The sequence below is a fragment of the Dysidea avara genome, chromosome 3 (assembly GCF_963678975.1).
Source record: "Dysidea avara chromosome 3, odDysAvar1.4, whole genome shotgun sequence".
NCBI lineage: Eukaryota > Metazoa > Porifera > Demospongiae > Dictyoceratida > Dysideidae > Dysidea > Dysidea avara.
This window is the reverse complement of record NC_089274.1, coordinates 45032434-45048226: the sequence shown is the minus strand read 5'-3', so window position 1 is coordinate 45048226 and position 15793 is coordinate 45032434. Positions and strand designations below refer to the sequence as shown.

Sequence of the window (15793 nt, the reverse complement as noted above, 5' to 3'; positions counted from 1 at the left end):
AACTTAATAATTATTTTTGAAGCATTTAGCTAAATGCTTGATTCACTCAATGCTGAATGTGCACACAATATACATACCTGTAAGATAAGGTCATAATAAATATTTCCTCACTTAAAGATGACAAAAAGTATTAGGTATGCATACACAGGCAGACATTTGTTGGAGCCCAAAAAGACACTTGCTACACATTGGTCTCCATTGTTTAGACTAGTTAGGTTGGCTGGGAGACAGACAAAATAAATCATGTTGTTTTTAAAAGTTCAGCATGCGTTAGAGCTTTATGATGATTTTAATGACAGTGGTTTTGGTGATACCATTGTGTTTTGATGGATTCAGATACTATTAAGTAATACGATAATTAAATTTTTATTGCTGTTGTTCAGGCAGTCATGTGAAAGCCTTGGACAAATAAGGGAACTAGGATTCAAAACTGGCCATGGGACCTCCAGCTGCAGACCTCTATAGGTCATAAGGGAAGTTTTTGGTGAATTTAATATGGACTAGACGGTTGGCCCACTTTCTGCACCCTTCCCTTCATATTTACAATAAGTATATTTGATAATCTGGTGGCTGCTGAAACAATAGCACTGGCTATGTACATCTGCCAGCTGCCAGAACAATAGCAACTTTATCATGATAAAAATTAATGTGGTAGGGCCCTACCACACTATTAATAGGAAAATCAATTCTCCCATGCATTGCATGGTGGCTATAAGGCATAATAATTATATGGAGAGAATACAAAAACAACATCTGTGTATTATGCAAAGTGTGATCATGTGATATAGTGGATACCAGTTGTTTATGCAGTACAAGTCTCCTCTATTATGGTAGTGTTAACTTAATGATTGTTATTTATATGATATGAAGGATCATTCTCTGCTTGGACAGTATTCCCTGTATAGTAAGAAAGTTCATTTTCTATCTTGACAATGTTGTTCACATGATATGGACCATATGCTGGGTCATTCTCTGTTGTATGCAGTCCATATGCAGGATCAACCTCTACTCTGACAGTATTGCTGTTTATATGCTGTGGCCCATAGTATGCTGGATCGTCCTCTACTCTGACAGTGTTGCTGCTCATATAATGTGGCCCATATGCTGGATCATCCTCTACTCTGACAGTGTTGCTGCTCATATAATGTGGCCCATATGCTGGATCATCCTCTACTCTGACAGTGTTGCTGTTCATATGATGTGGCCCATATGCTGGATCATCCTCTACTCTGACAGTGTTGCTGTTCATATAATGTTGCCCGTATGCCGGATCATCCTCTGCTCTGACAGTGTTGCTGCTCATATAATGTGGCCCATATGCTGGATCATCCTCTACTCTGACAGCATTGTTGTTCATATGATGTGGCCCATAATAAGCAGGATCATCCTCCACTCTTACAGTATTGCTGTTCACATTGCATGGCTGGTATACAGGATCATTCTCTGTTTGAACCATATCCTCTGTATGATGTAGCCCATATGAATATGAAGGGTCATCCTCTACCTTTATCGTGTTCTTCTGAAGACCATAAGAGAGAGCATCCTTTACTTTAACAATGACATCACCATGTACTTCATACACTGGATCTTTTATAAATTTACTAGGTTTTATATTAGCATACTGGTCATTACTGATCTTCCCATTAGATTTTGCATTACTGGAAAGTCTGAAAGATGGATTGGGCTGGGTAGTTACCTTTGCACTGTTCGTGGATTTTTTGAATATTGCCATCTTGATACTTTTGTAATGTGGAAATGTCAGGTCTACATTATCATTTCTCTTGTCAGTAGGATAACCATTCTTTTTATAAGATTGTCTCACAACTAGAACTGTAATACATAATACAATGAGGACAAGTACTATTACTCCTCCAACTGCTCCACCTATAGCAGCACCAGCAACACTCGAGTCACCATTTGCTACATAATATAGTAATTGCAATAAACATGACAAAACTATACATGAATAATACTTACAAGCAGCCACACAAACAAATTCTCCTCCCACACTTCTCCACTTCACTGAAGTCCCTTCATCATTCACATCATCACACACATGTTCCCCATTACCACTAACATTGTAACCACTTGAGCAATTTAGTAAACAACTTGAACCATAAGTCACACTACTACAATCACCAACTGATTGGCTGTTTGTTATCTCCACTTCTGGATCATTACATGTTAAGATGGTACAAGTCACTGGCTCACTACTCCATGTCCCATCAGCACTACATCTTGTTTGTCTGTTACCCTCCAACTGATAACCACGATTACAATAATAAGTACATGTGTCCTGGAAGACACTTGTGTTAGAGGGACAAGTCACATTACCATTCTCTGGATCATTTAGGCTGACACATGATACTGTAAGAGAGCAACATTTCAATGTACTGTATAACATTAACTATGGGTCCATTTGTATAGCAATATATCCATGCAAAAGTAGCTAAACTGCAAAAAGCTTAAGGGTACGACCTTTAGAAACCTTGCATATTAGTACCTGTACACATGTACGCACACACGCACGCACGCACGCATGCACGCACACACGTACGCACGCACGCACACACACACACGCACACACACACAACACACACACACACACACACACACTATAATACAATACACACACACACACACACACACACACACACACACGCATACACACACACAACACACACACACAAACACCACACACATCATGTGGTTAACATTATCTGATGTGTTATTAGTATGTATACACAGTAGACCAGTTCATCCTTTATACCAATATCTGCTATAATATTATTACCAAGTCTCCTCACATCAACATTTGGGATAGCAGTGCAAAACATGATATCACAGGTAGAAAAGTGCACATTATTGCTTAGTAAACCATCTGTAACCATTGGTGAAGCTGTACAGTGGTGGAAGAAGTAATTGATGTGAGGGGGGTGATCAGAGTATAGAATCTCTGGCAGTAAGGTGCAGTCCCCCAGAAGCTGTACCTATTTTAGCTTTCATGATGTCTCAAAGTTCAGCAGAATTAATGTATAGATACAATTTGAATCGTTTCAACTAAAATACCAACTTTTTATATGTAAAACAGACTATTTGCAGTCAAAAATACCTCTCTTGATAATTACATGCAGGGTTAATACACATACAGTATTTAAAAGTAGTACAAAACACCCTTTAGATACTGGGTAACACTTGGTACAGTGGTAAGACACCAGCTCTCAAAGTAAGAGGTCAGTGGTTCCATTCTCACCATAGGTTTTTTTTTGTTTTTAGACTACTTTTAGAAACACGTTTTATGAAGGGTATTTGAGCATTCTATTAGAGTATATATTATCAATTTTTCATGGTTTTCAGCCAGACTCTAAGAAGGATAATTTCAGCGAGATATCATGCCCCCTAGCCCTCCCCCTTCCACCACCTATGAAGCTGTATATAGATGATGGGGAATGAAGTTTTACGAAAATGACATGTGCACATTTTATAGACACCATTTTTGAGGGAAAATGTATGCACTCTATGCTGGCAAACTTTCAAAATGCTAATGTAAAACTGTAAATGTAGGTAGATTATATAATTGATATCCCAATTTTAACAGCATGGTTTTTGCAATAGAATTTTCAATATTTATTACCCTTACTTTTCTCATAAAATATGACAAAACAACACCATAGCTACTTTATGTGAGACACCCCTGAGATCACATATGTGTAAGTTGAAGTACAACTTCATGTTACTAATTTCTGGCCAGTTCATGATTATGAACATTACAACAAACTGCACCTGATTTACTCCAAGATTGTTAAATAGTATGCATCCAATTATATCACCACATACCTGCTGCTTGCAGTTTTCTTCCACTAACTTGCACTTCACTTAAAAATATCCACTGTGTCAAGTCAATACCAAGCCTACGTTCATGCTCAAAGGTAATATTCAAGAATAAGACTGATGTAGGTGGTGTTTCCAATGGTATGTCATAAACTACCACTCCATTGTCAAATCGAGGCCTATTTGGCAATGTAATGTTAGTGCGTGGTGTGAGGGTTGGTGAGCTAGAGACACACATACTGATGTATGGTGCTTGTATATCCAGCCTTCCTTCCTGGTAGAGATATAGTGTAACACCTGTTAGCAATTCCAATGGTGGATTAAATGTCATTGCAACAAATGGGTGGGGGACAAGTCCTGCTTGCCATGCGTAGTGTATCAGTAGGTCCTGAGCTTCTGGATCATCTCTGATTTCTGTCCCAATAGTTCCATCAAATAAAGCTGATGGCTGTATACAATTCAACAGTAATAAATTATCACCAGCACTTCGCCTTTTATCATCATTGTCAAATACTATAATATTGCACTGACCATCTTGTAGACATGGTAGATTCCTATCATACTGGTTAGACTGATACACCAAGTAAGAGCTTGGTTGCACTAGAGGAAAATACAAACTTTATGATTAATATATTACTAAAACCCCCGCCTTGATGGCGAGAAGTCAATGATTAAGTAGAGGTTGAATGCAGAGAAGATCACAGATCCCGGCTGCTGTGGCTCCTCTGGCGCGTGCCTAGACTGCATGTTGTGGGGGATCAAGTCACCGCTGGGTCTGGGATCTTCGTTTTTTCTGCATTCTTCAACGTTTTAGTTACATGTTTCAGACTCCCTGTATTCACAGGCTTTATAGCCTTCTCACAGGTCCCTAGTGGGATAACATTTAATAAATAAAACTATCCCACTAGGGATCTGCAAGGGAGGATATGTGTAGTAGGAAATTGTTTCATTTTTTAAAGTGGTTTATCTGTTTGGGGAATTGGAAACAGTGGAAAGGACAAAAATAGAAAACTAATAATGGCAAAAAAGGGTTTGAAATAACCTATGTACAATTGTTTACATGACGTACTATTCAATTTATTTTGTGTTTATATGTATATAGGCCTGTGAAGCCTTCTGCTCTCCCCAGTAAATCATTTTCACGAATCAAATCACGATTATAATACAATTTTTAAACAAAGCTTACAGCTCAATTGAGTTTTCTTTCACCATACTCATGTGACCTGATTTAACAAAATTGACATTTTAGCACATACATTTGTATTAGTGTTGTTCCAGTATCAGCTAGTTATTACAGTTCTAGTTCCAGTTTTGGAACCATAATCTTTATAATTACAGTTCTAGTTCTAGTTCTGGAACCACTAACATTTAGAATTACAGTTCTAGTTCCAGTTCTGGAACCATAGCCTTTAGAATTACGGCAAAACTGTATGGTTATGACCAATTCCAGTTCCAGTATTAGTTCCAGTATTCGATAAAATTTCTTTATAGTTCTAGTTCTAGTTCCAGTTTTGAAGAAAGTAAAATTATAGTTCTAGTTCCAGTTCCAGTCTTAAGAAAAGCAAAAGTATTGCTCCAGTTCCAGTTCTAGAACTGGAACTAGAACTGGAATAAAAGGGCAGAAACTGGAATTATTTTAGTTCCAGTACTGAGAACTGGAACAACACTAATTTGTATTATGATTTATAATAACACACCAACCATTGGCAGCAACTGGGTGAAACATTTCACTGAAAATGTAGCTATTTCTACAAATGTGGAGTAGCTATTTATGGGCCTTCAGAGCATCTGTGCCTGTCTGTTGGTCCTTTGTGAACCCTAACTTGTGCCCCCACATTACCACCCTCCTAGATATCAGTGTAGTTACATTATAGATGCTCATAAAAGGGATGGATGATGGAGAGTGTGGTAATGTGGGGGCACAAGCTAGGGTTCATAAAGGACAAAGACAGGCACAAAATAGACAAATTTCAGATTTGCATAACTTTACCAGTAATTATGTATCTAATCACTACAGTTTCTTGCCGATTAAGGCCACTAAAGAGTTGTGTGACCTTTTACACACTTATATTGAATTTGGTTCTAGAGAACAGACTTGGCATATGTTTAGGGAAAGTTTAGTGTGGAAGTTGTTAGCCAGATAGTCTTGTAACCATGTTATGCTGTTATGCTGGTGTTTTTTTTATGCCAGAATAATTGGTCTTCAAAAGCCTGAGTCAGGAAAACATCATACAGTATGGTAGTATTGCATAGTAGGGATCACATGGTTGCAATTCTCACTAAAATTATATCCAACCTTACCAACTAAAGATAACGATTCAAGAGTATTAGTTCACTAAAACCCAGTTTTGATAAATGCTTGATACATGGCTTAAAGCAATCCCAACAAGTTGCTACATATGTGAACTTTAAAAATCTACATTTTTTATGTTCACTCACACCCAGTTGTGTTCAGACAGCCATACAGGATAACGATTGGAGCTATGCAATTATCAGTTGTATTTGAGAAGTGTGTTTGACATGCTGAAGGAGAATACTGCATGCAGTATGGCATTACCTTAGTAACGTCTTAAGACAATGGCCTCACTCTACCCTGAACGTATTAATTTTGTGACCAAATTGCCTCTATCTTTACCAAAATTGTTCACAATAAACACTTGTTTACTTATTTAGCTTGTCTTGGGTCACATCCTCTTTTCAACATTGGTACAAAACTACAAATTTGTTCTTATATGCAAACAAGCTAGAAGAGTTCCTTTAAATGATTGGCTATATAATAAGTAGACAAACAAGTGGAAGAAAAATATTAGGCAACCTAGTAGGAATCATTACAATGGAACTAGGGAACTCTATCACTTGCTATACTGCAGCAAACGTATATCCATACAAAAACAGCTAAGCTGTAAAAAAAGGTGTAGCCTTCAAAAGCCTGGGTGAAAAAAGTTGTAAAATCAGGGGAGGTGCATGGCCAAGAATGGCCACAATGATTTTAATACCAAAACTAATTGGCATTAACTTTTTAAAAATACTTTCTTGTTGTGCTTTAAATATCCCAAACCCAGCCATGAACTGGTCTTGGGGCTTGTACCAAATTTCTTCTTATCTACAGGTACAACGATGATTATGATGATTCTGGAAGACAGAAATTTGTGTTGTATAGATTATTTGACCATGTGCATTTATTTTTTTGTAATGCCCTAATAGAGTGCACATTTTTTGAGGATTTCTCATAGAACACACATAGAATGTTCCATACATAGAATGTTCTATTGGTAGATCTATGAAATTATGATATTGTGTAGATTTTAGTATATAAGATAGAAATTAAGTGAGCTGAGCAGCTGACAGTAACGGTTTAGTGGGAAAGCATTATGAGAGTTAGGTACGGAGGTCCCTGGTTCAAGCTTTGGACAACTTTTTAGAGTATTTTAACCTCTGCAATTTTGTTTTTTTCTGTAATTTTTATTACAAATTCTAAAAGGTTTGAGCTATGATGGTTAACCTACACACAGACCAATTTTCAAGCTATTCCCTTTGGTAATTTACCCTGTAGGCATGACAAAAATTGGTGTATTTTTACACAAATAATCATCCATAACTCCGTGAACATTTATCAGATTCGCACCAGACTTGGCATGTGAATTCACCTCAATACATTCTTACTGTACGTCAAACTTCATGGCAATTGAGTAGTGAATTTGCATTTTATATTGGTTTTTGTTTTGTGAAGTGTGCAAAAATATGCAGGCCCTGAAAAAAGAAAAAAAATTAAGAAATTAAGTCTAACTTTGAGGGCTTATATTTCACGAATACATAGAGCGATTTTGCTGAAATTTGGAAAGTGAGGTGTGGAAGGTGGCTAGCAGTTATAATGCAAAAAAATGGTTGCTTTTGAAAAGGGACTACAGATCTATGCATGCCCAGGGGCAGATCCAGGAACCCCCCTTTTGAAAGAGCCTCTCTTACTTGAGATATTCTAATAGAGCAGTCAAGATCGAGATACTCTAATAGAGCAGTCACAGTATTCTTAAGAGTAGTGTAGCAGGCTAAGTGTGGAGTTTTAAAAAAGGAAATACAGTTGGTGAGGGTATCTATGGTGAGGAGCAGCTATTGTCAGTAGGTGATGACTTTTTTTTTTTTGGTCTTGACTTACAGCTAGGCTGAAGTTACAATTCCAGAGTGGAACCCCCCTTTTAAAATGTCTGGATCCACCCCTGATGCCTGAAAACATTTTTTTTCTTCCTGTCAATATACCTATGGTGTGATGCACTGGCTTACTTGGCCACACAACACACTACCATGTGTCTTGATGTGTAAGTGTAAGGGAAAATGAGATATCATTTGAGTAGGGATCATAGAAATAAACATTAATGAAACTAAGGAAGTCATCTACACGTGCAGCTATATTAGTGAACATTTAATTCAGTCAAATACAGTACAACCATTAATATCCACTAGTATAGCTGCAGGTGTAGATGAACTTCCTAGTTTCATTGCTATGATACCTACTCAAATGTAAAATTTCTTACACTTGTTTGTTTACTTTATAATTCATTACTGTTGAACCAACACATACCATATCAAAGGAAAGAATGGTGCCAGACATGATATAAAATTAATTGCATGACTGAACACGTGTTCCAACATTCAATTACTGAAATGCAAAGTGGTCATTCTGCTTCATTTTCAGCTATATTCTACCCAATATACAGGATTGAAAACGAAGAGTAGTATGAGAAGTACTTTAAACACTGAAGCCATGACACATTACTGCCTGAGACAGAAACAGGACATAAAGAATGACAAAGGTAAGTCCATGATGCATGTAGCTGCTGTGACTGGCGAAAAAGCACATCCCAAAGTGACGTCAAACAGTGAAGATATTGAGTTCATAGCCTTTACCATAGATGAGTTATGCTTGGCCGAAGGCATCAATCAGTGAGTGAGTGAGTGAGTGAGTGAGTGAGTGAGTGAGTGAGTGAGTCCGTCAGTCAGTCAGTCAGTCAGTCAGTCAGTCAGTCAGTCAGTCAGTCAGTCAGTCAGTCAGTCAGTCAGTCAGTCAGTCAGTCAGTCAGTCAGTCAGTCAGTCAGTCAGTCAGTCAGTCAGTCAGTCAGTCAGTCAGTCAGTCAGTCAGTCAGTCAGTCAGTCAGTCAGTCAGTCAGTCAGTCAGTCAGTCAGTCAGTCAGTCAGTCAGTCAGTCAGATGTGTAGTAGAAAATTCAGTCAAAATAACAGATAAAATTTGTAGAAACTTGTTGGAAGGGTTTGGAGTCACTCTGAATGAATATTTGGGGTTTTGGTGATATTTTGGGAAGGAAAACCAAAACTTTAATGATGATCCCTACTATACAGTACTATTGTACTGTATGATATACATCAATAAACCATCATGGCTAAAGTAGGTTAAATTTGCATGTTAGTTGACTATTTGTCTCTTTCAAATGTGTTGTTAGCTATGCAGAAAATATATAAAGAGCAGAGCTGGAGCCCAGGGTCCGGCCATGCATGGACTACAATGGAGGTCATAGTCATGCACACTGTTCAGTTTTTATTGATCTAATATTATGATCCTTAAATTAGAGATTATCTGCATTCATGTGATATTCAACTGCATGTGCTAAGCACACACAGCATGCCAAGCTAGGGGGTCTGGGGGCATGCTCCCCCAAGGAAATTTTTGAAAATTGATGCTCTGAAATGGCATCTGGAGGCTATTTTACATGCAAAGTCTTTTATTAACATCAATGGTAATTTTGTGCTACAGTACCAATTAATTCAATTTCATATCTAGGTAATAGCTAAATGCTAATACATGACATGCATGATCAATTAGCCCAATACAATGCCATGCATAGATGACTCACTGAGTAATTTAAAGACAATTACCACAGATGTAATGATTTACACAGCAGTGTAATTAGAACAGTGGCTATATTCTATACTGAATGCTCTATTAGAGTGTCACGATGACTGTTCTATTAGAGTATATTTTATGACTGCTTTATTAGAGCATCTCGATCTTTTTACAAATTCAAATAGCTGAAAAGTGGTCCGGCCAATGCTGGATTGGCTGGATTGTGAGCTCCAGCCCTGATAAAGAGAATAATTTACTTGTGCTAGTACGGTAGGGATCATGAAGGTTTATACTTTCCGAGGCACCAAAAAATCAACCAAAACTAGCCTCACCTTTCCTTCACAGATTGGCAAAATTGTTTAGGTACAAAATCAAGACCAAATATGCCTTCAGAATGACCTAAATTGTGTTAGCACACCAGTGTAACAACACACTAGTGTGTTGTTAGAATCTAGTGTGTTGTTAGAATAGAATAAGAATAACACACCAGTGCATTACTGATAGGAAGAAAGAAGACATGACTTTCATGCATATGTAGCTCCACATATCTTTATCCAAATGAAGTGATTTTAGAGCAGCGGAATTGCCCACCAGGTAGGGCAGGCAGCATACCAATTTTCAGTTCAATCATGTCAGCCGTTGTTACAATATGAATGTCCAAAACTTCATTTTTTCTTCACTTTTTCTTCTCCTTTCACACACTTTGTAAAAATCACTATAAATCACAAACACAGTATCCAGTCAAGTTAAAACTAGGCACACCTAAAGGAGGTCCAAAAGCAAATTCTAGTACCAAGTTTCAAACAAATCCAAATTAATCATTCCAGAGTTATGACCAATTATTTGCATAAAAAGACTGAATTGTTGTCACGCCTACAGGATAAACTGTTTCAAGAAATGAGTTAATAATTGGTTTGTAGATAGATTTTCCATCATAGGAGTATCTATTGGTAGTTTGAAAGAAGGTCATGAAGATATAATAAAACGAAATGTGTATAAAATATTGTGTGATAAAGTTTAGTAAATATAAAACAATAGTTGTCAAAGCCTATCAGGCAAATCACTTACAAAAATGAGTCAAAAATTTGTATGTAGATAGGTTAAACATTATATTGAAAAGCCTTTCTGTGGCTAGGAAGAATCAGATTAAACCAACTATAAGTCTATGATCAAGATACTGTAATAGTGCAGCCATCCTATTAGAATTTTCAGGTAGCAATCACCCTATTAGAGCATTCAGCTATGTAACAAGGTACCCTGTAGAGCATTCAGTTATATAATGTAGAACATTCATGTACTATGTCACCCATAGAGCGTTAGTTCAACTACATAAAAAGTCACTCTGTAGAACATTCAGCTATGTAACCCACAGCAAGTCACCATGTAGAATGTTCAGCTATGTTAAAAGTCAGTACTCAGATACGTAAAACTCATCAGCCACCAGTAGGAATGTTTAGCTTTGTGATAATATTATTACGGTTGTAATTTTATGAACAACCAAATGAACACATACAAATATTGCAGTCTTTCTCTTATTCCTGTATAGTAAAGGAAACATACAATAAAAGCAAATCTCATAGCTGGCCTATGGCTGGCTTTGGGGCTTGCAATTACAAAAAGAAGTGATATCTAAAACAGCCAAGCTGTGAAAAAATCTGCAGCCATTATTAAAATTGAGTGACATATTTCTTGGCCATTTGAAGACTGACTTTTTAGAGTGCCATGCCCCTTTTCACAGTTTGGTTGTTTTGGTATAGATATTATCTTACATAAGGGTAAGAAATAAAAATCAAGCCGTCTTCTTGTCTGCTACAGATCATTTTATTCAGGGACTTGTTGCAGCACACAATATAATTATATAGCTAATGATCATGTCCAACTAAATCACTTTATATGCTTGCATGTCTACTATAGCAACAACTGCACCAATTTTCATCTACTAAAATCAGCTCTTAAATTCTTTCCTTGTTTGCTATAGCTGTATACTGCCTACTACTATATTATTGTGTCATACTAATGATCATGTGAATTGATTATTGATGCTCAAGTAAAATACAGTGTTCAGAAAGTAATGTAACTTCAGAGGTGCGCTATTTCTATGAAGTATTTACCTATAAAAGTGTTTCAGTCTTGCTGATTGAGCCTTGAGGTTGCAGTACATCAATAATATACACCCTGATTGGAAAGGATGGCATTTCCTAAATTGGCATTATATGTCACACTATTGATACTCTAAATCAACATAACATCACTAAACTGGATATTGTTGTGACTTGTATATATAGACAGCCATATGCATACATGGCACTTTCAACAGGAAGGCTTCTCTTGAATGTGTCACCAACCACAGCTTTTGCCATGTTTGTAATACATATATTGTTTGTTTACATAAAAGTGGTCAAGCAAATTATTACAATTTTGCCACAAGTCATGCACACAACTTGATATGGTACTGCAAGTGTAGTTACAGGAATGCTCATTAAATATGATTCACAGATACTTTACAAAGTGGCATGAACAGTGCAATACATAGACAAGTTGCACATAATGGCTTTTATATATACTTATAGCTGTGTTTGTGCAACCACTGGGTGCTTTAATGATTATATTGTTAAAAAAATATTTGTGAATGGATTGAGAAATACAAAATTAATGTAATCATGTCTTCACACAGCCTACAACGTAGTACATTATTATATCACAGTTGAGGGATAGAGTAACTTGATTAATGCCTATTCATTATTTAAACTTGCATTAGGTTCATATTATTAAGTTATGAATAAAATGCTACTGCGCCACCTCATGATTTCAAATTAGATGGTTGTCCTAAGTTCAATCTGCTGTTGTCATAAAATTCCCATTTTCATGAAAATTTGGTAGTGTGACAAAGCAGTGTGGGTGGTATAGAAACAAGAAATGTACAACGAAAAGAGAATTTTATTGTAACTACATGACAGCACATATAGCGCGGCCAGCAGCTTAATTTCATGTTATTTTGCTGTAGTAGTGAAACCTTTGGCAGGGATAGCTCTGCGTGCTAGTACAATTACAAAAAAAGTGTCCATGCATTGTGAGACTGGTACCAATCATTAGGACCAAAGCTTCTGGCAAATAATACCAATACATCACATAAGATCTAGTGGACACTGCATGTTGTGGTGTTACATGACTAAGTAGGAAGCATGTTAAGTTTTATTATCCTATAAACAAGAAGTATAAGTGAGACTTTTGTCTATAGCCAATGGCGGATCCAGGATGGGGCATTTGGGGCAAATGCTCCCCTCCCAGCATCACCTTGTGGAGTAGCTATAGCTATATAGCTACTTCTTTTGATTAAATACTAAACTTTATATAAGATCAATTTATAGATATGCACATTTTACTAGCATTTATTATTAGAAATTCACCTAAAACCAAAGCAAATCAGTCAAACTAACTACAAAATTGTCACCGAGCACTTTTCGTGTGTATTAAGCGCCTCAGTCTAAAAATAGTTATCGTGTTGCTGCTTTTAAAGACATTACTAGCCTTTTAAAGATTTCACAACCATCTGCAAAGGCCAAAATAGTAAAATCAACAGTGAGATACTACTAAGAGGTGATTATTTGCTGCTTCAAAAATGCAGCAACTAACAAGAGAAAACCTGGCTGTCCCCAACCACTTACAACTTAGCCTGTTTGTGCCCCTCCCCTTCCCAGCTCCTGGATCCGCCTCTGATAGCTATTACCATCCAAGTTTAATATTAACCAGTCTACCCGGCTCTATACCTGCCCTTGCCCATTGGACAAGTGCCTGAAATATTAGGTGGTTGACTTTACACATGTAGCATAGATAATGATATACGATTGGCACAACGACAAAACTGATAATATAGCTAGGTGCAAAATAGCTATGTGGAAACACGAGTCGCTGGGTAGATAGCTTTCATACCTTCCAAGAGTATCATTATTTTCATAACCTAACTACACATTAGTATATATTTAGTCCATTTACATGTAGCTACGTAGCTATTATAGCTCATGGCTCTGTTAAAGTGGTAAGTGGTACTAGGATTTAATATCCTAATTTAATAGCTATAATATGCCCGCGGAACTGGGATGCGGCATGACAAATTAACATCCACTCACCTGAGTCACCTCTAGTAAGGGGTATAGTAGTTTGAGACTGTGATCCACTGATCATCAGGGTAAACAATACTAGTAGTAGCCTGAGGCAATTCGTCATAGCTAGAGTGCCTACTCGAGTGGCTACTACAGTACAGGTATGTCCCGGGTCAGCGTCGGTTGATTATAGTCCGTTCAGAATTTAGCGGACGCATCCCAACTGCTATACAGATATACTGCATGGTCTCTTTGAAGTTTAGGTACGTCACGTGACCAAGTACGTCAGTCAGGGGCGGAGAAATAAGCAGGTAGGGTTAGTGAGCTATTGTACACATATACTCTTATTATAGAGCATGCAGTCACCTTAGTACTTAGCTATAATAGAACTTTCAGCTGAAACATATTCATGCTATGCAATATATACTTAGGCCACACCAAGTCAAACCTTAGTTTCTGGTCACCCGCCCGCATGGAAAACTGGAGCCCCAGTTTATGAGGACTATTATTAATATTACAGGCGCTTAAGTGTACGTGACCAAGGACAGTGATTTTTAAACACTGCAAAAGATCGAGATACTCTAATAGAGCAGTCAGGGATTCTAATAGAGCAGTCACACTACCCTTAACTCTACTAGAATAGACAGATACTACTATAACGTTTTTGACTTGATTAGCTATATAGCTATTAGTAATGCTTCTGTTGCCAGTAAGTAACTTCAGTACAGTATGTATGCAGCATTGATCACTAGCCTAATGATCAGATATACCATAGCTTTAAACTTTCCTAACAATTCAGATGTGGTCCTCTAATGATTAGTCTAGTAACTCTTCTAGTGGATCTAAACTTGGACTTCCTTATCACTGATCACTGATATACTGACTAGAAATCCGGTAACATTTGGTGAGCTCAAACTTCATGATTAAATAATTGCAAGTATGGTCCTAAATTAACAAGTGCATGGCATCCCTTAGTTAAAACATTAACTTAGCTTTCCCACATGATCACTGAAAAACACTAGCCTGGAGCACTCAACAACTCAACTCAAAACTTTGACAGCTACTTTACTGAAGGTTTACTGTATAGAAGGCTGGAAACGCATGCATATATAGTTGGCTAAGACTTCACATTTGAAAGAGTTTCTGATGTGTTAATATAGTTTTGGATAATTATTAGCTAGCTAATAAATAATAATTTCCTGACATAGCTAATGAAACATTTCATTTGTAAAGCAAAAGTAGTTACATGAGCAGACCTTTCCTTAGTGTTAGCTACACATTGTTGTGCTCAGCAGTGTAGCTAGCCATCAAAAATTTCCTGGTGCACTTTGCAGAAGCATAATTAACTACTTATGCTATAAGAATGTTGGTTAAGCTTGGTTGTAAACTCAATATGTAATGGGTAAATTGAGCAAAATTAATAACATTACAGTATTACTGGTGTATATGTAAGAGTCTATGATAGTCCTGAAGTCCTGATCATCCGCCCGCCCGCATCCTTTTGTTGGCTAGGGAGTGACCAGAAACTAAGGTATGACTTGGAGTGGCCTTATATAGAGTTGCATGCATGGAATCTTAGAATTGCCATCGTGTATACTAATAGTGCACAGAAACAGGCAGATGATTGCTAATGATGTAACTATTGTAGGTATACAAATTTTTTTTACTGACAGCCAAGCAATCATGTGTAGAAGGTTTATGTTTATTTATTTATTTATTTATTTATAATGCTTTTTGAAGCAGGAGAACCTGCATCAAAGGTCTGTGGGCAACCTGTGCCCACAGCCAGAAATGTACAGCTATACATTAATTATAATTTATAATTTATGTTAGGTGTAATTTGTAAGTTAAGTAATTATAAGTTTACTTAAAGAAGTGTAATTATAAGTAATGTAGTTTGGGTACTGGCACAGGATGCCAGTATTCCATCAGTGTATCAACTCTTAAGTTATCTATGTCAACATGTCAATTCCCCTGTACATCATTGTTGTTTACACTGTAAAGTTTT

General features: G+C 37.0%; 1 protein-coding gene across 2 annotated transcripts; it reads right to left on the bottom strand.

The window, feature by feature from the left end:
- Nucleotides 1-698: 698 nt before the first annotated feature.
- Nucleotides 699-14041, bottom strand: LOC136251222 (uncharacterized). 2 transcript variants are annotated; one of them, XM_066043636.1, is made up of 5 exons: nucleotides 13813-13951; nucleotides 4363-4431; nucleotides 3838-4279; nucleotides 1978-2367; nucleotides 699-1920 (listed from the first exon to the last, which is right to left on the bottom strand). In XM_066043636.1, exons 2-5 carry the CDS (start codon nucleotides 4390-4392, stop codon nucleotides 842-844), a joined length of 1941 nt encoding a protein of 646 aa, XP_065899708.1. In that variant the 5' UTR covers nucleotides 4393-4431; nucleotides 13813-13951; the 3' UTR covers nucleotides 699-841. The 2 variants fall into 2 exon arrangements, with proteins under 2 accessions (XP_065899708.1, XP_065899707.1); XM_066043635.1 differs by having other exon boundaries at nucleotides 3838-4431; nucleotides 13813-14041.
- Nucleotides 14042-15793: the final 1752 nt, after the last annotated feature.